Below are 22,246 nucleotides of genomic sequence, written 5' to 3'. Positions count from 1 at the left end.
CGGTTTTATATAACACAACATAATGGGTGACTGTGGCTGCGAGGGAGTGTGGTCGTCTTTCAACCAGAAGGTTATGGGTTCGATCCCCTGCAGTCAACATGTGGATGTATCCTTGGGCGTGATACTTAACACTGAGTTGCTCGGCCAATGTGTGTGAGTGTTAGCTTCCCTAGAGCAAGTGGTACTGCTCTGCATGAATGAGGTGTGAATGACTCAAAAAGACCTGATGAAAGCGCTTATAGAAGTACAGCGCATTTGGCTTTACAACAGTCTTTCTCAAAGAGTGGTCCGCGGACCACTGGTGGTCCGTGAGCGACCCCTAGTGGTCCGTGAGTATTTTGGTAAAATGTGACATTTGAAATTAATATATTATAAGTTTAAAGTGTTTCTCAAACTGTCTTAAAATGACTAGTATAGAGTGTAGCATAGATGTAGTAGCTACGTAGCTACGTAGGTTACGATCTTGCGTCATAAATGATTTGCGCAGTCAATTTGAGCTGTCAACTGACAAGATGGATCGATGGCTAAAGACAGGGTCAGTTAAAAGAAAATTAAATGACAAATCTGACGTGACAGTCAAGGTGCATCGTCCTGATGCAGGAGATCCAGCAACTACAAGTGGTTCAGCCGCAGCGACAAGTGATTTTGTGTGCGTTACTGAGTCCCAGGAGAGCGGTTCGCCGTCTAACCACCACCCGGCTGAAAGCTGTGAAACTCGGCTTGATCGCGGAAAATTCAGCGCTAAAGTGAAGAGAAAATATCACAGCAACTACATACAATTCGGATTTTTCTGGACTGGAGATGAAGAGGATCCCAATCCACACTGTGTTTTGTGCTACGAGTCGTTGGCTAACGAGGCTATGAAACCCGCCAAGCTCAAGCGTCATTTTGAGAGCAAACACAAGTGTGCCCTGTGTGCGTTGATCTCTGAAAAGGATCAACGCACACAGGGCTCCAGGACCTGATGGCATCCCTGGCCGTGCTCTCAAGGTGTGTGCAGTTCAGCTGGCAGATGTGTTCACAGACATTTTCAATAGGTCACTGCTCCAGTCTGTAGTCCCCACATGTTTTAAAGAGTCCATCATTGTCCCTGTCCCCAAAAAGACAAAACCCATCTGCCTCAATGACTACCGCCCAGTTGCACTCACCTCCATCATCATGAAGTGCTTTGAGCGGTTAGTCAAAACTTTTATCACCTCCTCCCTCCCTGACTCACTGGACCCCCTGCAGTTTGCCTACAGAGCAAACAGGTCCACGGATGATGCCATCTCCCTCACCCTCCACACTGCCCTCTCCCACCTGGACCAGAGGAACACTTATGTGAGAATGCTGTTCATTGACTACAGTTCAGCATTCAACACCATTGTGCCCTCCAAGCTCATCATTAAGCTCAGGGACCTTGGGCTCAACAGCGCCCTCTGTGACTGGATCATGAGCTTCCTGACGGGCAGATCCCAGGCAGTGCGGATGGGGAACATCACATCCTCCACCTTGACCCTCAACACCGGAGCCCCTCAGGGTTGTGTGCTCAGCCCTCTCCTCTACTCCCTGTTCACGCACGACTGCGTGGCCACACACAGCTCCAACACCATCATCAAGTTTGCTGACGACACGACCGTCATCGGCCTGATCACAGACGGCGACGAGACGGCGTACAGAGAGGAGGTCAGAGCCCTGACATCTTGGTGCCAGGACAACAACCTCCATCTCAACGTCAGCAAAACAAAGGAGCTGATTGTGGACTACAGGAAGAGGCAGAGAGAGGCACACACACCCATCACCATCGACGGGACTCCTGTGGAGAGAGTCAGCAGCTTCAGGTTCCTCGGGGTAAACATCAGTGAGGACCTGACATGGACACATCACACCAGGGTCATATCCAAGACGGCTCTTCTTCCTCCGCAGGCTGCGGAAGTTCAACATGGACTCCAGGATACTCTGCAACTTCTACAGGTGCACCATCGAGAGTATCCTGACTGGCTGCATCACCGCCTGGTATGGCAGTTGCACCGCCCTCAACCGTAAGACTCTACAGAGGGTGGTGAAAACTGCTCAGCACATCACCAGGACGGAGCTGCCATCCATGGAGGACCTCTACACCCAGCGGTGTAGGAAGAAGGCCGGTAGGATATTAAAGGACCCCCATCACCCCAGCAACAATCTGTTCTGTCTGCTGCCGTCTGGCAGACGGTACCGCAGCATCCGGACCAAGACCACCAGACTCAGAGACAGTTTTATACCACAGGCTATAAGACTGCTGAACTCCTGAGCTGTGTGAATGTCTACTCACATCTGTTTATAGTACACACATACATATATATATATATATATTATACACATCTGCCATACATATCTGTTTATAGTACACATATCTATATATTATACATATCTGCCATATACATCTGTTATACGTAATATATGCATCTGTCCATACCTCCTCATTCAACAGTGTAAAGTGTTTAAATACTCTCAATGTATTCCACATATGTATATATTTCACATCCTCAAATCTTTATTGTTGATATTGTAAATATTCTTCTCTCTTTTTGCACTATTTTATTTATGTTATTTGCACCATGTATGTGGAGTTGTTGGAGGAGCACGCGACATAAGATTTTCATTGCCAACATATACGCTGTATCTGCTGTGCATATGACAAATAAAACCTTGAAACCTTGATTACATCGGGAAACCTTTAGCATTGTTTGAGAGAAAACGTGATGAACTTAAAAAACACATGACGAAGGCGCCCTCACATTTTTTTGCGACGGGGGAAAATGCGAAGGCTACAGAGGCATCATACATGGTATCCCTTCTCATCGCAAAAACAGGGAAACCTCATTCGATAGGTGAGAATTTAGTCAAACCAGCTGCCAAGGTTATGGCTAATATATTGTTTGGGGAGAAAGCAAACGACGAAATTAACAGGGTCTGCCTCTCCAATGATACTGTCCAACGGCGAATAACCGCCATGGCCGAAAATGTGAAAGATCAGCTGATCACACGTTTACGCCAAAGCCAGTTTTTCACACTGCAACTGGACGAGTCAACTGATATCGTGAATGAGGCAAACCTGCTGTGTTTTGTAAGGTACATTTATGATGGCGGTGTGCAGGATGAATTTCTGTTTTGTCGTTCCCTGCCGACCAACACCACAGGGGAAGCCATTTTTGACTCAGTCAACGATTTCATCCTGCAGAATAATATCGACTGGACATGATGTGTTGGTATTTGCACAGATGGTGCAACTGCAAATGACTGGGAAACACAAGGGACTGGCAGCGCGCGTACGCGCAGTTGCACCTTGCGCCACAGCAACACACTGTTGCATTCACAGAGAACAGCTGGCTGTGAAAAAAATGCCACCATGCCTCAAATCAGTACTGGACGAATCTGTGAAAATTGTTAATACAATAAAAACCAAAGCACTGAACACACGTCTTTTTAAAGCTCTGTGTGATGAAATGGGAAGTGAACACACAAAACTGCTTTTCCATACTGAAGTTCGCTGGCTGTCGCGTGGGAAAGTTCTCATCCGTCTATTTGAACTGCGCGATGAGGTGATGTTATTCTTGCATCATACTGATGAACTGTATGACAGACTGCATGATTTCCAGTGGCTCTCAAAATTAGCATATCTGGCCGATGTCTTTAGCGCACTCAATGCTCTGAACTTAGCGCTGCAGGGAAAAGCCGTCACCGCCTTCAATGTGCAGGACAAAATTAAAGCCGCACGCCTCAAGATGGAATTGTGGTGTGTCCATCTGGATGGCCAGGAGTTTGACTGTTTTCCGACGCTTGTGGATTTTCTCCTCGCTGCAGATGAAGAGCTGGACGGCGGCACAGTTGCAGCCTTCAAGGAACATCTGCAAGGCCTTCACTTTCAGCTGGGAAGATATTTCCCAGAACTAGATGCAGGCTATGAGTGGATCAGGAATCCATTTGGGGACAAAACGCACATCGAACACGTCAGTTCCAAGCTCCCATTAAGACAGGTTGACAGCCTTGTGGACATCGCATCTGATGGGACACTGAGGACGACTTTCAGAGAGAAAAGCTTGACGGACTTTTGGGTCCACGTCCAGCCTGAGCACCCAGAGCTGGCTGACGCTGCTCTGAAACTGTTGATGTCGTTTCCAACCACCTACAACTGTGAAGTTGTTTTTTCTACACTTGTTGGTCTGAAAACAAAGCAGCATAACAGGATCAATGTGGACTGTGATATGAGATTAAAACTCTCCAGTTTGGATCCAGACATTGTTTCACTGATGTCTCAGCACAAGCAGCACCATTCCTCCCATTAGGTAGCAACAGAGACACGCAGTGTATGAGTGAGTAAACAATGCTATTTGTAAATGTAACAGTGTAAATAATTACCTTGTGTTTATTGTTAAATTCTTGTTAAACTTGGGCCTGCAACCATAGTTTTACTGTATTTTATTTTTGAAAATACACAGCAGAAGTGTGTGTCGTACTAAATGCGGTGCATTTTGCGTATCTCTCTGTTCGCTCGGACATAAACTCAGTAATAAATGTAGTCTATGTTTCATATGATGTGTAAAATCTATCAGCATTTACCGTTTAAATCGCATGTGAACAAAATGCTTGTAGAATCCGTAGTTGTATTTGTATTGTTGATTTAATGTGTGAACGAGCGATATAGAGAAGGTCACATAAAGCTGTTATTATTAGGCTGTAATTTGTAATATACTGTTGGAGTAGTAAGCAGGCCTATTGTATTTATTCTAGTTTATATTTAGTTATATTTAGTGTATATTTCTCCTTCCTTCTTTGTATTGAACTGTTGCACCTCAATTTCCCTCGGGATTAATAAAGCTTCTTGAATCTTGAATCTTGTTTTGGGATATTGGGGGAGTTAGGTGGTCCATGAGTATTTTTTTATTGGTTAAGTGGTCCTTGGTCTGAAAAAGTTTGAGAAACACTGCTTTACAACAACAATGTCACCTTAGAAAAGAAGAAACCAAGATAGTTAGGATACAAAAATAACAGATATTTTATTGGTAGGAAACCCTGCCTTTCATTAAGCATCTTCGGGCAGTAACAGACATGAACATATAGGAACTAAGAACAGAACAAATGAAGCAAAGCAAGTGAAAACCATAAAGCAGATTCAGGCAGTAGGTGTATAGATTCACACTTAGAGCATCAACAGTACAGCTTAGAGAAGAAATAAAACCTGATCCTTTCAAAACAACACAACGTGCTCTTGTAGTCGCATTGTGATACTGCTAGTCCTCAATTTGTAATCTGTAACTCCCCAGGCCTGTTTGTCAGTGATGCAGGTTTGTTTTTTTTTATTACAGATGGGAACAATACCCTTCTTTATGTGAGGAGGGAAACTCTAATCAAAATTTACAACCGTTATCACTGAAGCGGAGAGCCTCGCCTGGTGTTGCCCGGAGACCGTGTGTTGCCTGGAGAACACATGTGTTGCCTGGATACCACATGTGTTGCCCGGATACCACATGTGTTGCCCGGATACCACATGTGTTTTGGGAAGCTCTTCTTCTTCTAATTTACTTTAACTGCTGTCATCAGCTAACTAGAGGAACTGATTTGTTTATTATTGCATTTAACTCTCCGCAATGTTGTCCTGTATGCGTTTTTTTGGTCAAATGTCAATGACACATTATTCTTGCCCAGCTAAGCTTGAGGTATAAAGTCCAACCGTGCTTTGACCCTGGAGGCATGTCAATATTTCCGCAAAATACTGTACATAGCCGGTGGAGTTGAAACATGTCCCTCTCAGTAAATCTCTCCTTTTCAGCAGCTCTTACTATTGATTTATTACAGCAAGCTAAGTAACAGAGATTAAACTCCAATTACCTTTTTTTAGGATCGGTCACTTAAATAAACAGCAGTATGAAAAGGTGGTATTATGTTTGACTCATTTTCAGCGGAAGACACCACAGAGTGAGTCACAGAGCCCTGCGACCTATCCCTCCCTGGCTCTGTTTATCCATGTTATCAGCTTGTCAGTACACCTCCCACACACAGTCACATCACTCCCAGTATTTACTTTTTGCTACCACGGTGATTTCTGTCTTTGGGTCAGTTACCGTTAGACCTTCTTTCTGAAAGCAGCCTCAAACTTTGCTGAGCTTCTACAGCACTCTGACAACATGTGCACTGGAAAATGTTCCCGTTGCATCGCCGTCACTCTGTACCCATTAGCTCTGATATCCATCATCTGTAACATCGTGCTGTTCTTCCCCGGCGGGGACATCAAGTACGCCAAAGATGGACACATTACCGAGGAGGTGAAATACATGGGGGGACTCGTCGGAGGAGGAATAATGGTGAGTGTTTTTTCCTCTAGCCTGTTTCTGCAGGGCGTGACTCTGAAACACACACTGCAGGAAAACATGTGCAGCCTCAAAAGTATTTTAGATATGTGAACTTTTCTCAAACCCTACTTTTTAACACTTTTAAACATGTTTTTTTATTTGCATTTTAAGGAATGATTTGGTTGCAATAACTAAATGAACACTCTTAATGTTTTCTGTTATATAACGTACCCATTTCCCCATCTCTCATCAAAGATATGACCTTGGTTTCTTATTCTCATCCTTATTTTTTCCATTCCACTCATGTAATTTACTTCCATTGTGCATCAATTAAGTTATCATCTTTTAACAAGTTCCTTGTCATTTGTCCAATAAACTCTTTTTACAAGGAATAAAGTAGGACTCCTTTTTTGGATTTCCTCTTGGGTTTACCTACGGAAAAGTATCAGAGGGTTGTTATTTGGAAATACCAAAAATAGTTGGCATTTCTCCTACAGCTATTTCCCCGAAGCCACTGGAAACTGTACCAGACCGTAACATACAGCTCCGGACACATTTAAGAGACCACTCAACTAGTTGTTAGATCTCTATCTCTACATGTATGGCAGCCATAGTTTTTAGTTTCTAAATGATAATTTCCTGTATGACTATGGTTATCAGAATTGAGTGAAAACGATGAATTGTTTTGTCTAAATTGAAAACTGAATGTCAAATCATGTGTCCTGTTACAGGTGCTGCTCCCCGCGCTGTACATCCACCTGACTGGAAAGCAGGGCTGCTGTGGGAACCGCTGCGGGGTGAGTCTGTCCGAACTGCAAACAGTACGATTCAGGTGTTCAGAGAAAGACGAGCGCGGGCTTTATTGTTCATCCTTAACAATATATGCTCCATGCTTTATTCTCTTTGCTTTTTAATGACTGTTTTCCGGCGCTACTTTATGTCTTTCATTTTTGGAAAGCTCTTTGAATTGCCTTGTGTTGAAAGGTGCTATATAAATAAAGTTGCCTTACCTTGCCTTGCAAACGATATGTTATTCTCTTTATGAACAATTACAGATTGAAAATGGGAAATTACTCCTTGTTTATTAGGAAACGGTTATATACATGTAATATAAATCAAGGGAAAGAGAAATAGCTGATGGAAAAAACGTGTTTGTACTCATATGGCACAAAAAACAGAAGCCTGAACATAATGAATAACACATGCCTTTCAAAGGCTGCTGAATTGGTAAATAAAAAAAGCTTAATAAGCGACATGGTGCTTGTAGAGGCTGAGCCAACGCTTTAAACCAGAGATGCCGCTTTGTGTGTTTAATTGATGCATTCTTTAGAGGGTCAGTCACTGCACGAGGTAGGAAGGAAGGAAGGAAGGAAGGAAGGAAGGAAGGAAGGAAGGAAGGAAGGAAGGAAGGAAGGAAGGGTGGGGTTGAGGTAGGTAGGTAGGTAGGTAGGTAGGTAGGTAAGTAATAAATAATTAAGCCTTTAGAACAACTTGCTCCAAAAACAACATTTAAAGTTCAACCCCTGCGAGCTTTTAGAGCTTTTATCTAAAGCTTCTAAGAGGTTCTGATATCATTATCCGTGTAATTGCAGTAGGTTGCAGGACGTAATAATAGCATCACAGGAAATAATGTGTGAACCTGCTTTAGAAACAACAAATGCCACCAGGTAACCTCTCTACCAGTCTGATCACAAACATGTCTCGGCAGGTTTGGTGCAGCCTGTCATTAACCTAGTTAGCGTTGGGAAAAGCAGCCGGGAGAGTTGAAATGTGAGGAATTCCAGAGAAAACTAAAGGAACGCTTGTTCCTCCTTAAACACATAAATACCTCGTTTATCAACTGCATGACAAAAATGAGGAAGGAGTGGAAGAGTAAACATGGAGGATAATTCAGTATGAATGAGTGATGTGTTACGCAGACGTTTTTTGACCTTTGCTTCCACTCCTGCAGATGTTCTTATCCATTGCCTTCGCTGCAGTGGGTGTGGCCGGCGCTCTGTACAGCTTCATTGTGGCGGTGCTCGGTCTGCAGAACGGGCCCCTCTGCAAAGTCATTCTGATTTGGTCGACACCTTTCAAAAACAGGTGACACATTGAAGTGACTTTCTAATGACATTTGCTATGTTTCCAAAGTCCAGATCATCAGGCTTTGTGAGTTTACATGTAACGAGATAATGTACTCGGGATAAGGGTTACAATCAGTGGCGGCTGGTGGAGTTTTCTCCAGGGGGGGCTATAACTCCAAAATGTATATATATATTAAAAAAAAGCATGCATACATGTACTAGGGTATCAAACGAGTGTATTTACATAAATGAAAACAACATTATAGATAGATAGATAGATAGATAGAAGTGCAAAGAGAAACAAGTGCGATATATAGAGTATGTACAGTATATGCAGTTAAGAGTGATTATGTAAAGATAAGGGCAGTATAAAGAGGTGGGAATAATTGGAATAGTATAAACAGATGTAGTATGAACAAATATACAGATGTGCTATATTACTATACAGATGGCCAATATACTATATAATAAATATCTATCTATCTATCTCTATATCTATCTCTCTATATCTCTCTCTCTATCTCTAGATATATCTCTATATCTCTATATTTAAATAATATATATCATATATAACATGGACAATACACATACTTTATGACAGAAGGCTGTGACGTCAGCCCCGCCGCCAAATCCAGCTGCATTCAGCTCGGGGCGCAGGAGAGGTGCGCCCCAACATCGTCCTATCTTTTGTATTGAAGAGGAGCTACTGCGCATGTACAACTTTTAACGAGAGTCTATGGGCAAAGATTCCTGCGCCCCAGGGCGGAAATACGTCACCAATCAGACAATGTCAACGAACGAAACAACTTTATTCATCATTAACTATGAAATATTTATCTTGCACATCTAAAAAATATATACATATATTTCGAAATATTTTAATTTCATTATTTCATTTTAATTTAATTTTTTTTATGTCTTATTCAAGGAAATGTGGTGAGAGGTGAGTGGTGGGGCGGCGCCCTAGCGCCCTCTATTGGCCAGCCGCCACTGGACAATGTTAGTTTAAAAAAAAACTAAAAAGGGCCTTTTGTGTTTGTTGTTAAAAGGATTGTATTTATTCTCTGTCAGCCGTTCTCTTCTGTAGGCTAATACGTTGTGAATCTATATGCCTACTGCCTGCATCTGCGTTATGGTTTCACTCGGTTCATTTGTTCTGTTTTAATTCAGCAGGTGTACCTATATGTTCATAAAATAGTGTGTGTGATCTTAATTGTGTGTGATAAATTAAAATGGAGCATTTTCTGTCAGCTCATATTTTATTTCTTTTAACTGTAGTTTGTGCTCATGTGTTTCACTGTTGGTGTATATGCTACGGCCTGGATATGCTAAATAAAACCTCTGAGCAGAGGACACATTATTTCTACTAGATAAAGTAACCCTCCCAACCTTGCTGTTGACTTCCTGTTTCCACAGTGATAGAAGTTACCTGACGGACAACACCTGGTGGTCCTCGTGCACAGAGCCTAAGGACATCGTGCAGTTCAACATCGGCCTGTTCGCTACTCTGCTGGCCACGAGCGGTCTGCAGCTGATCCTCTGCGCCATTCAGATGATCAATGGGCTCTTCGGCTGCCTGTGTGGCACCTGTGCAGAGAAAGGGGTAAAAAAGACTACCATAGCAAAAATAATTGCTGAGTTTTACATGTTGCGAGGATTTCCTCAATCAGACACCCCTCAGATTAGTAATTTCCAAAAGGTGTAAAGTAGCGAAATACATTTACTCAAGTACTGTACTTAAGTACAAGTTTGAGGTACTTGTAATCAACCCTTAAATCAGACTTTAGTTCACCTGGAGTAAATCCAGCAGCTACCCTGCAGTATACAAAGCCATTCAAACTAGCTGCACCTTTACCAGCTCTGAGAACACTTTAATGATCAATGATTATAAAACATATCAGATATTATTCTGAAATGGACCAATCAAACAATGACTACTTTTACTGTCGCTACTTTAAGTACATTTAGATGCTAATACTTTTAACTGAGTACCATTGGGTGTTTCTTTACTTACAGCCGCTGTGAGTGTGGGACGGATGACCGGCGCCCTCTGCTGGAGGATGGAGAGAAGTGTTCCTGCTGCAAAATATTCACTTTCACATTTTTATACTTTTTGCATGTTTTTCATGAGGCTAAAGGCTCCGTTATAATACCAAAATACATCTTTAATGTTTGCATGTATTGTTGTGGAATTGGCACATTATTGAAACAATTAATGCTTATTTTGTGATTTAAAATAAATTGTTTTTAATATAAGACGCTCATCCAGTTCTCTGTAATGTCACATATGTCAAGTAAGAAATTGATACTACCTTTGCATTTGGTTACAATAATTGACAGCTAGTGAAATAATACACACAATTTAATTATTCTACAATGACTCCTTTAATGTAGGACGTTTTCTGCAATGAATAACAGGATGTACAAACATTTCAGTGTCATCTCAAACACAATAGTTAGCATTTTACAATGTCTCCATTATCATTGAAGGGAAACGAGCTTTCTGAAAGGTCTACTAAGCACTGGAAAAATCCTGCATCGTGGTGCATATGGCCCGTTTGATTAAAAGAAAAGGGATTTTTCTTCAATGACTTTTACAGAATGAGCACGGATAGAGGTTACACAACAAAAAGGCAAAGCGTAGTGATCAAAAAGGCAAAAATTGTTTAAAAGCGAGGGGGAACTTAAATCATAACAGGAGTGGAATTTAAAATGAATACAAAAACAGTCAGTATGACGAAACTCCTGCTGGCAGTGTTTGTTTTTGTTGAGGCTGGAGGACCCTGTTAGACTCTAGATCAAATAACATATTTATAACCAACTATTTTCTTTAGGATTCCATAATTAACAAACACAAGTCATCAAAACACATTTTAGGCAACGTCAATCGATTAGTATACTACCTCACACGTTTCAACTTCATGCATTCAAAAGATACGGAGTGTTTGTCTTTCCCGTGTACCTGCATACACAGAGAGTATAGAAACCGTTTGAAATGTCTGGCAGAGTTTCTGTGCGTATACGACTTCTTCTGAGGTAGGCATAACACACTATAATACACTGGAGTGTGAACACGTCCTCAAAGAGGCTCGTTAAGGTTGCTTCTATGCTGCCGTACATTTGTATTTTATAATCAAGCGAGCTGTATGTCAGCAGTAGCAAATCTGCAGAGTTTAAAATCAACTATATATATATATATAACCCTAAAAAATAAATTAATACAATGATCTAAACACTATGTTAGAAGTGTAGGTTAAAAAAGAGATGAAGCTCAGCACGTTTTAGGGAAAGACCAGATCCCACAAGTACTGAGCTTGAATGCTTCAACTGGAGTTTTGTGTTATGGCTGTAATACACTTCACTTCCAGTTCCTTCAGTCGTGTTGTGCATATTTTAGCTGTCAAACTGCTTCATCATGAGCTTCCGGCTGGCCTCGTACCCCAGGAACAGCGCTCCGTTAGCAGGGAAGGTGCGGACCATGGTGGGGGTGAGACCGGAGTAGAGTGCCCTCACACCTAAACAAATCAAACAGCAAAGATTAGTATCTAAATTAATTCATCTCTGGCGAAACTATTTTCAAAACTGCGATGCTTCCTACCTTCAGTACGAGCGATAGTCATGAAGGTCTTGAAAAACCCCGCCTGTTTGCCCATCATCGACATGACCTGGATCCGAGACTTGACGCAGTCCATGGGATAGACCACGAGCCACAGGCAGGCCCCGCCCAGACCGCCGCTGAACATGATGGGAAGCACACCTTCGACACACACAGGAACACAATCCATACATTAGATGTGAGGAGCATATGTGTAAGCTAAAGAAAAGGAAACATTATTTATATGGGAAGTACATCACATCTGAAACCAAGGTGATAAAGTTTGAGGGACCTCGAAAAGCCTGAAATGGAACATTTGCTTACATTGCATTTTTATTTCAGTGATTAACCAAAAAGGATCAGAATTAGGGCTGTAAACATTAACACGTGTGATTAATCTTCCACCTGGAATTTCAGTCCCGATTTTTAAGATAAGATGGGCCTTTATTAATCCCCTTGGGGAAATTCAGGAGTTTAATGCAGCGACAGATTGAGAAAGAAAAACAGTAGAGTCAAGGATAAAAAAAAGAATTGTGTAAAGGTAAGGAACGCTTTCAAAACAAACTGTTAGAACAAAAAACAATTAAGAATTGAGTGAGTTATATGGCATTACAATGGCAAAGAAAGCGCAGAAATTGGCCCAAGCAACATGTAAGGCACTTTCTGGAGACCACCTGCACATCAGGAAGAACCATCGCCGCCTCGGCGTTAAGACACAGCGGCAGTCATTACTTTAAAAACAGAGGGAAGGAGTTATGCGGTATCATGCAGGAGTTTCCTGAAGTTGCACAGCAGTGGGAGATAGTGGACAGGGTCACCACTGAAGGAACAGATAGAGCTTACAGTGTGTAAGTGGCAGAGAGAATTTGCCCTGTGTAGCGCACAATATACAAAGGGGAATCACAGCGACTCTCCGTGACGGCGACGTGGATCCAACCAGTGTGTCATGCATGTCTTCATTACACCACCACCTGTGTATTTGTTTTATCCCCTCCTGAGTACACGTAAATCCCAGCATCCTTATTGCGATCATTCTTTGTATTGATTGACGGTATTCTGTGCCAGTACCTATGTCGTCTTTTTCACACTTCATGTAGTCTGCGAAGGTCGTGCGGCAGAGCTCGTAGGCACCGAAGAAGCAGAAGTACCCGGGGACTTCTCTGGCGATGGTGGGGGTCAGGCCCTGGAAGAAGCCCCGCGGCCCCTCAGCACTCATGATGGACCTCATCACCGACCACACCGTGCTGCAGACAGAGCAGAGCGATGTCAATGCACACACACACACACACACACACACACCTTTATAAACGGATCACTGGAACAGCTGTTTTTGGCCCGTGCCAATTTTATCTGCTCTAAATCTAATTTTCAATATTCAGTTCTCATGACTCGGCAAATAAATTGGATAAGTAAATGTATTAAAAGGTCTAGATTTCTTAAGCTCCATATCTCTGAATCAGTAACCAATTCTTTTTATTATAAGCAATGCAATATATCAAAACGCTTTTACAATTATATACCTTTAAAGAGAACATATTCTGCCTCATTATATTCATATTTTGTGTCTCTACATGTCTCCATGCTTTAATGTTCAAAAGCTCTTTATGTTTCTCATACTGCCTGTGCTGCAGCACCTCATTTCAGCCTCAGTCTGAAACCAGAGCCCAGTCTGCTCTGATTGGTTAGCGGCTTAGAGATGTCCCGCCCCCTAGCCTATTGTGGTGGAAACTTCTGAAGCAATGGAGACGGAGCCCAGAGAGACACGGGAGAGCAGGAACTTGATGGCAAAACACTGTTGGATTTATTTGGAGTTGCGGCCGGAGAATTGACAGGTCATTTGCTGCAGCCACCGGTTGCCAAACCAATTCTGAAGGTCTCAAAAATAGGAAGAGGTTTTAATCAGTTCCGAATGGGTAACCAACATTCTTCAAGTGCCAGACTAAACAAGCGCGGACAATACGTCTAACTAAAACTGTCATCTAGGTCACAAATAAGGTGTTTACCGGATAAACTGGCGCCCAGCTGTCCCTAAACAATAAAGCCAATCTTAGGTCAGCATGAGCTTGTACCCACTGTGGGAACAACAAGGCTCCTGGAGCCCAGGCTGCCCCCCCTTAATGAAGATAACAGCACCTCAAGGCCGAAGAACTACGCCATGGCAATACAGACAGAGGAAAGAGAAAATGATGAACTAGGTCAAAGGTTAAACACCTAAGCAAAATATTCCCTAACACCTATCACGTACAATGTGTTGCAGCGCCATCCAATAGAAACGTAAGTGTTACGCAGTGATGTCACTATGTTATTGAAGTAAACGAAGGAGTCCAATGGAGGCGTTTTCCAGCAGGGGGGAACTTTGGGATTTTAGCCTCTGCAGACCATTGACATGCACGAAGATCATACCACAGGAAAGGGGAAACCCCACAAAGCATAACAGGGCCACTTTAGAATGACTCACTTATGGCTCTTCGCAATCTTGCCTGATGCCTCCATTTCGTACATGGCTTGCAGCCGGCACTTAACCAGCTCAGTGGGGCAGAGGACTAGCGAGGAGAAAATGGACGCTATCGAGCCAGCACAAGCTTTCTGCACGTCACTAGAAGAGAGGAAGGGATGAAGAGAAGGCAGTTAGAGATCTAAAATGGAAATATTACCTTCAATTTAATGACAAAAAGGACAGCATTGCTAACCTCAGCACAGCCTCATTGGGCAGACCAGCTGTGAAGCGGATGACCTGCTGGCAGAAGCCGTAGCTCATGAAGAGCACCGAGTTCTCTGCGATGTTGGCCATCAGAGCCGGCGAGGTGCCTTGGTAGAGACCCCGCAGACCCACTTGTTTGTAGGTGGACGTGACGCAGTGGATGAAACCCCGGTACATATTAGGAAAGGTCTGCATCTTGACCTTTGCCGTGTCGAGAGGCTGCCCACTGAAGACACATGCTGCTCCCCCTTAAAGGAAGGACAGGGGGAAAAAGAGAAAGGACATAACATGGCTGCTAGCACCAGCACAAGAGAGACGGGACTTCACAAAAGAGGGTCAATGTGGAGAAATGAGGCGGAAAAACACCAGAGTCATCCAAATCTCCTGCTGCGTCAGACATGGCTTGTTCGGATAAGCAGTGGAAAGGCAGCCTGATAAAATATTGTTTGCTTGCTCTTGTTTAGAGAACAGTTTTGTAGTTACTGTACCTATGGCTCCTGCAGAGAGGTCAATGACGGCCTGGACCACCGGGTGGGGGGCCATGGCGTCCAAGAAGTTTTCAGAAGAGGTTTGTCTTTCTCTCAGCTACCTGGTTAATAAAACAAATGCATGTCCTTGAAACTCCAATCACTGCTATGCCTTATTGAAGCACTTCAGGGTTTCCCACAAATAGACTTCACTTGGGCGGGCCGCCCAGGTATATTAATGGCCGCCAAAGTATATTTCGCTGCCCATTTAGGTTTTTTTTAAATCCGTCCGCGAGCACGACGCTATCCGCGGTCGATTAACTAGTGGAGAATGATCTCCTCGCTCTACACACACTGACACAGTGTTATCAAGTTACCAGGGCAGACATCCCAGATTATAAAGTTCACTACAATAAAACCTGTCCTCGCTTGAGGCAACAGTAATTATTTACAGTTAAGAGCGGCTTTATATTGAAGCAGGATGACTGTCATGTACTATATAAACGCATGTGTAGGCGTGATTTCACTGCAACCAAATTGCACGCTTTGCTTTAAGTAAAATCTCTGAGCAGAGGACACATTTATGATACTAAATATATTGGTTCTGCATTAAAAGATCTTGTACTTGAGTAAAAGTAAAAGTACTCAGATCTTGTACTTGAGTAAAAGTAGAAGTACTCAGATCTTGTACTTGAGTAAAAGTAGAAGTACTCAGATCTTGTACTTGAGTAAAAGTAGAAGTACTCAGATCTTGTACTTGAGTAAAGTAGAAGTACTCAGATCTTGTACTTGAGTAAAAGTAGAAGTACTCAGATCTTGTTCTTGAGTAAAGTAGAAGTACTCAGATCTTGTACTTGAGTAAAAGTAGAAGTACTCAGATCTTGTTCTTGAGTAAAAGTAGAAGTACCAGAGTGTAGGAATACTCTGTCACAGTAAAAGTATTCTAAATGTTCCTCCAGTGAAAGTAGAAAGTACTCTCATCTAAATGTACTTAAAGTAGCGACAGTAAAAGTAGTCATTGTCTGATTGGTCCATTTCAGAATAATATCTCTGATATGTTTTATAATTATTGATCATTAAAGTGTTCTCAGAGCTGGTAAAGGTGCAGCTAGTTTGAATGGCTTTGTATACTGCAGGGTAGCTGCTGATTTACTCCAGGTGAACTCAAGTCTGATTTAAGGGGTGATTATAATTACCATCATTAATCCAAATCTGCCTAGCAACTAGAGGTGTTAAATAAATGTAATGGAGTAAAAGTACACCATTTACCTCTTAGTTGTACTGGAGTCATCATTGTACTTAAGTACAGTACTTGAGTACTTAGATACTTCACAACACCTGGTGTTTTTTCTTCACAATGGCCTAGTAATTGTTCTTTAAATGGACTTGCAGTGCTCATACTACAGCTGATGTAACATGTTGGCCACCCTTAACATCACAATGCCTGACACAAGGTTACCACTTGTGGGAGACAAAGTGCTATTTATAGTGACGGTATAGATATTAATCATCATTTAAGATAGCAACACGACTATAAGGCACGTTTACACTTTAAAAACAAATAGTAAAACCGTTTCTGTTAGAGATGTGCCACGTGCTGATAACATGTAGCAACAACATGCATTGTCAGCTGACCGGGTGAAAGTAACTCGGTGCTGTTTACTTTCCAAAGCTCAACAGATGGGAAAATTGTGAGAGTACAAACCTTAAAAAGGGAAGAGGAAGTCAAACTGGAGTATGAACGTGTTTCTGCAGCTGGTCGGGATACAGTGAGAGTCTGCGCTCATCACTGCTGCTGCTGACCCGAGCTAACATCCTCACCGGCCGACCGCATGCTAACCCACGCCAAACACATCCAAACACCCACGGTTTGTCTCGGTGTTATCTCGTGTGTATCATCTGAACCGCGGTGGTCAATCGGTGTGGACAGTGAATGAACCGGCCACCGGTGAGGGTGCTGCGGAGGAGGAGAAGCTAGAGGTGGCTCACGATACACGGGGTAAGGAGCTCCCACTCCGCGCAAAATCCCAGGTACCAAAAACTCTGTACCACCCATGCTGCTCTGAATGTCAAATTCTACTAATGTTATTTACACCCAGAGGTGGTAAGTAACTAATACATTTACTCAAGTACTTTACTTGTATAACATTTTGAGAGACCTTTACTTTATTTGAGTATTTCCATTTCATGCTAATTTGTAGGCCTACTTCTACTTCATTGCAATTCAGAGTTCAATCGTGTGCTTTTACTCCACTACATTTAATTTGTACCTATGGTTACTTTACAGATTTGGATTAATGATGTGAATCAATCATTATAATCAGATGGATAGATTTGCATTATAAGTACTTTAACTTCTGGTACTTTAAGTATATTTTGATGCGTTTGTACTTTTACTTGAGTAACCTTGTGAATGAAGGACTTTTACTTGTAACAGAGTATTCCTACACTCTGGTACTTTTACTGAAGTACAAGATCTGAGTACTTCTCCGACCTCTGTTTACACCAGGTTTGCTGGGGACATAAACCCACCATTTTTTGTTGAAATGCCTAATAGTTTCCCCCAGCAGATTTATTAAGTAAAGTATGACTTCATATTGCATAATTAATATTACTTAATAAAGTTTAATGCTTACTGGTTCTGAAATGAAACAAACATGTACCAATTAGTCATATGGATGTTACTTGTGCAAAGAGCAACATTTTCCCACTGTCTGCCCTTTTGAATAAGCACTTTCTGCACATCACTATCTACCTTATACAACTATATTTTCTAAAATGACTTGTTAAAGACCCTTACCATCATGAATTGATGCGTTTGCAATATCAACATCTTCTTTTAGATGACATTTACGTAGACCTAAAATAACCTACAGAATGTTCAAATAAAAATAATTTACAGATATAGATACTGAGTGAGATGCCAATATTGGATCTATGTCACGTGAAAGGTAAAGCTTCCGGTTCACATTCTTTTGAGTATTTTCAAAATAAAAGTCCCTTCAGAAAGTGATACACATCCCCCTGGTGGTTTTTTGGGAGAAGCACTCAGGTGTTTTACTTGAGTAAAAGTACACAATTGACCTCTGAATTGTAGTGGAGTAGAAAACATAGGAGCATAACTAATTGCCTTAAAATGGTACTTAAGTACAGTACTTGAGCAAATGTACTTAGTTACTTTACACCACCGCTTTTGCGCCACAACAATCGTAAATAATCTAGTCTTTGGTAAACCGCATGCTTTGGATAAGCCTCAGCATGATTGTCTTTCATTAATGTACTGGAGATTCACTTTTTGGGTCAGAGGGAGATCTGTCACATGTAGTAAAACAAGAGCTCTGTTTGTATAAGGCGAAGGATGTGGCTAACAAAGGTCAATACAGCTAATCAATTAAAACCCTTTCCCTCATACTGTGGCTGTTTAACTCTCCCACAGTATCGACTTTAAACACTTTGGTCGTCTTAATGGATTTTTAATGGAACCGACCCCTAACCAATATACATGTGTTGTTCACTCTTCAGTATGACTCAGCATTGAAAGGGAAAAAGGAGATTTTTGTACACAACGTCAAATATATCGTATATTTGATACAGATATTCATCTTTCAGTGTCAATATGTACAATATCTGTTTTGTTGTTATTTTCTATTGTTGATATGTTAATTTGCTTAAGTGTAATGCCTTGTTTACATGCTGCTGGGACGTAAACAAAATCCCAAATTTAGATCAATAAAGTTGATCTAATTAGGATTTTCTAAACCTTTTCCCACAATAATATGATTTTCTTTATCCAACCCTTTTTTTTAAAGTATTAAATCGGTTAAAAAATTAATAATTTTAACAGGATAGTCATTTATTCATCACTCAACTCAAACTATATGCAGCTTCTAATAAACATATAAGAGACACATGTGAGTTGTCTGACTGAAAGCATATTCTGATTATAATTGCTTAACGTCTTCACCTGTAGATTGGAGATTTAATGGAGAAATATGCTAATCAAACACCAAACAATCCTTAAAGTCATATTGTTGTTATTCAGTTAACTTCAATTCCCAAATGCCATCTGTTTAGTAGCCTGGGATTAAATACATGTGCCCTCTGTCCACAGGCTTATGGTTTACCACAGTCTAGACCAGGGGTGTCCAAACCACGACCGGGGGGCCGACTGCCGCCCGTTGTCCATTTCGATTTGTCCCTCGGCTAATTCTTGGCCAACACCTGAAACTTGTGCTTGTCTTGGACTGGGAATCGTAGGGTCGCCGGTTCAAGTCCCCGAACAGACTTGAAATATAGAAAGTGGACTGCTACTTGGAGAGGTCCCAGTTCACCTCCTAGGCCCTGCTGTGGTGCCCTTTAGCAAGGCACCGGACACCTCCAATCCCCCCTCCCCATTGCTCCCCGGGCGCTGCACAATAGGTGCTTGCTAGTACTAGGATGGGTTAAATGCAGAGGAGCAATTTCACTGTGTGCTCTGCTGTGTGCATGTATGTGATTAATAAAGAGGGTTTCATCCTCCGACTCTGTTCTATATGTAAAGATATGTTACACAGTAGTATTCATGTGTTAATAAACCCTCTCTTCAAATCCATTCAGTCAATGAAAACCTTTTCTAACAAATCTTAATTGACAAAAGTATTTGCTTAACAAGATTGAAATAAAACCATGACAAATGCCTCCTGTGTGTTTACATCCTTGGCAATAAACCTGTGTCTGATTCTTATTTCCCTTTATTATAAGCAATGTGAGGTTTCTGTTTTAAGGGGGGGGGGGGACAGAAGCCTCAGGTTGAGCCTCAAATAAATGAAAGCTGTGATGTAGACTGTTTGTTTCTTAAAGTATATCCAATTATCGAGCACAGTTTACCTACACTTGATTGATATTGCTGACGTTGGGTGAGTGGTCTAGCCCTTCGGATATTTTTCTGTCTGTGGCCTTCAGTGAAAAACGCTCAGATCAACAGACGTCATTAAAAAAAAGAATCACAATTTTCCATTTTCATATCACTTTTTCCTTTATCAAAAAAAAAAAACATTGACGTTGTCTACATCACAGACAACAATCATCAATATTCTGTTTTAAACAATTTCGCCATCAACAGAATAAACCCCATGCCCGTCCCTCCCCTGGAGCAAACTCCTCTATACACAGTATACTTTACATAGTTTCCGTTCAGTGTTTTTGCATTTTACATCATTATCAAAGTAGTATCAACAGCTTTAAAATACATACAATGCTCTTTTCCCATTGTAATTATACTCCATATCCTGATTGTACATACAGTATCATTTCCCACAGATAGAGTTAGAGTTCTTTTCAACACAAAAAGGTTTCTGCATTTTCATTTAAACACTTTGCAGAATTTGAATGATTCGTAGATGAGAAGAATTTCAAGCCGTATGTCATGAGAATGGAAACACTGCTTTTGAGTACTGCAAATGATCAGCTTTTATTCATGCCTTTCCTTCCTGTCAGTAATATCCTGAACCCGTCTCAGACTCTCCGAGGGGCTTTACTACCAACTGTTACGTCTGCTCGAAGTTGAGATTATGAGGTACAGTCAGAGAATCTCGCTAATCCCCAATTAGAAGAGTTACACTGAGGGGAATAACAAAGAGATTATAAAAGATCACTGTAACAAAAGAGGAACACAAGTTATAAAACCAGTCCATGTAGCTGTATGGAGTTGTTATACAAGAGTTTGGCAATCAAGTTTTCCTGTGTTGAGCACAAACTGTTTGGCAGTAGTGGGCTGTGCTCAATCTTCTTGGTAGGATTTAAAAACAGTGATTTATGACAAATTGGTAAAAAAAAAAACAACCTTTGTATTAGCTTTGCGGCACAGAAGCTCAGAGATCTCTATAAAACTTTGGCACCAGTGTTTCACGAAGGAAATGTGTGCCAGGTGTTGCGCACATCTGCAATTCGAATACTAAAGAAATGTATGGAAGACTTTTCCAGAAGCTGGTTGTAATTAATGACCGGAAAACAGAAATGACAGACAAGCAATGATACCTCCAGGATTAAAACGCTCATTACCGTTTACGTGTATCAGCAGGTTTTGCCACAACTTATTTGGTTTGTGAAATAAAAAATCTAAATGTGGGAAAAGCTACCAGTGTCAAAAATGCATCAAGAAAGCCTTCTAGCCTGTACACACACATCCAGAGCCCTGGACTGAGTGTTTTGTTGTAAACCAGCACATCCTAATTGAATTTAAGTATCAGTAATGTCACACACTCTCCGCCAGTGGCTCTGGATACAGTACGCAACCAGTCAAAAGTAAAGCTACCTTAAGGAAAAACACTTTTTTGGCACAGTGGCTGTCCAAGTGAAAAAGTGAGGTGTCTTTTGTGTGTCTACTCGTCGTTAGAGTAGATTTTTGAATTGTTGTCAGACCTTTTTTTTTTTTTTGGCGATTTGTTTGACAGCAGCAGAATCAACGGAGTACACGAGAGAGTAGAGAGCAGGGATGTGAGTGGTCACACCTTCTGGGAACTGAATCCAACTTTCAGATAATCCACATCCAAATAATAACAGCTAGCGTATGAAGACAGTTTAAGCCCAGATAAACACTCGAAGAATATCTTTTCATGATTGTTTTGGGGTTTAAAATAAGAGCAAATATTAGATTTACTGTCAAATACTGACCCTTTTTTTTAACAGTGGACCACTTATTTTATATACAAGACACTGGCAACTGTCATTTCTTCTCGGTGTACAAACAGGGAACGTCATTAAAAATATGATTTGACATTAAAATCTATACAATGAATCCTCATGTACAATTTTTTTTATCTCTGCAAGCACAGTGCACACTAAGAACCAGCTTCAGATGGAGGGTTTCCCATCTGCAAAAAGGCCGCTTTTACACCGGTGGCTGGTTGGTAGTGGGACAAAATAATAACAATACTGAGTGGATGCATCCCAGGGTGGGAAATTACAGCGACATTTTCCTTTTTTTTTGGCCAAACATCAGCTTGACGAAACCAAACAGAGTGCTTACATTGTGGCTGAAGTGTTAGGCACTGCAAACAAATTCAAAACAAGATTTCTTTTCTTCTGATAAACACAGTAAGGCAATTTGATTATGGCTGACTGATAGCAAC

The 22,246-nt window shown here is 41.5% G+C and overlaps 2 protein-coding genes across 3 annotated transcripts; one reads left to right on the top strand and one right to left on the bottom strand.

Annotated features, from left to right (window-relative positions):
* The first annotated feature begins 6,016 nt into the window (after nt 1–6,016).
* Nucleotides 6,017–10,630, top strand: tm4sf21a (transmembrane 4 L six family member 21a). The gene is made up of 5 exons (XM_063894917.1): nt 6,017–6,320; nt 7,040–7,105; nt 8,260–8,393; nt 9,791–9,977; nt 10,391–10,630. The coding sequence occupies exons 1-5, from the start codon at nt 6,144–6,146 to the stop codon at nt 10,397–10,399; spliced, it is 573 nt and encodes a 190-aa protein (XP_063750987.1). The 5' UTR covers nt 6,017–6,143; the 3' UTR covers nt 10,400–10,630.
* A 105-nt stretch (nt 10,631–10,735) lies between these two features.
* On the bottom strand, nt 10,736–18,087 carry slc25a15b (solute carrier family 25 member 15b). Of its 2 annotated transcripts, none has more exons than XM_063894916.1 (7): nt 17,938–18,087; nt 15,159–15,259; nt 14,660–14,918; nt 14,428–14,565; nt 13,038–13,213; nt 11,973–12,131; nt 10,736–11,889 (listed from the first exon to the last, which is right to left on the bottom strand). In XM_063894916.1, the coding sequence occupies exons 2-7, from the start codon at nt 15,211–15,213 to the stop codon at nt 11,768–11,770; spliced, it is 909 nt and encodes a 302-aa protein (XP_063750986.1). In that variant the 5' UTR covers nt 15,214–15,259; nt 17,938–18,087; the 3' UTR covers nt 10,736–11,767. The 2 variants fall into 2 exon arrangements, with proteins under 2 accessions (XP_063750986.1, XP_063750984.1); XM_063894914.1 differs by lacking the exon at nt 17,938–18,087 and adding an exon at nt 16,843–17,155.
* Nucleotides 18,088–22,246: the final 4,159 nt, after the last annotated feature.

The sequence above is a fragment of the Eleginops maclovinus genome, chromosome 11 (genome assembly GCF_036324505.1).
Source record: "Eleginops maclovinus isolate JMC-PN-2008 ecotype Puerto Natales chromosome 11, JC_Emac_rtc_rv5, whole genome shotgun sequence".
In the NCBI taxonomy this organism is placed as follows: Eukaryota; Metazoa; Chordata; class Actinopteri; order Perciformes; family Eleginopidae; genus Eleginops; species Eleginops maclovinus.
Note: the sequence above shows the minus strand (reverse complement) of the source record. Positions and strands in the feature narration are given on the sequence as shown.

Coding starts and splice junctions, on each gene's coding strand:
- tm4sf21a (XM_063894917.1), top strand. CDS start 6,144: ATGTGCACTGGAAAATGTTCCCGTTGCATCGCCGTCACTCTGTACCCA. Junction 6,321..7,039: donor TCGTCGGAGGAGGAATAATG/GTGAGTGTTTTT, acceptor GTCCTGTTACAG/GTGCTGCTCCCCGCGCTGTA. Junction 7,106..8,259: donor GCTGTGGGAACCGCTGCGGG/GTGAGTCTGTCC, acceptor CCACTCCTGCAG/ATGTTCTTATCCATTGCCTT.
- slc25a15b (XM_063894916.1), bottom strand. CDS start 15,213: ATGGCCCCCCACCCGGTGGTCCAGGCCGTCATTGACCTCTCTGCAGGA. Junction 12,132..13,037: donor GTGTGAAAAAGACGACATAG/GTACTGGCACAG, acceptor TGTGTGTCGAAG/GTGTGCTTCCCATCATGTTC. Junction 11,890..11,972: donor GACTATCGCTCGTACTGAAG/GTAGGAAGCATC, acceptor TGATTTGTTTAG/GTGTGAGGGCACTCTACTCC.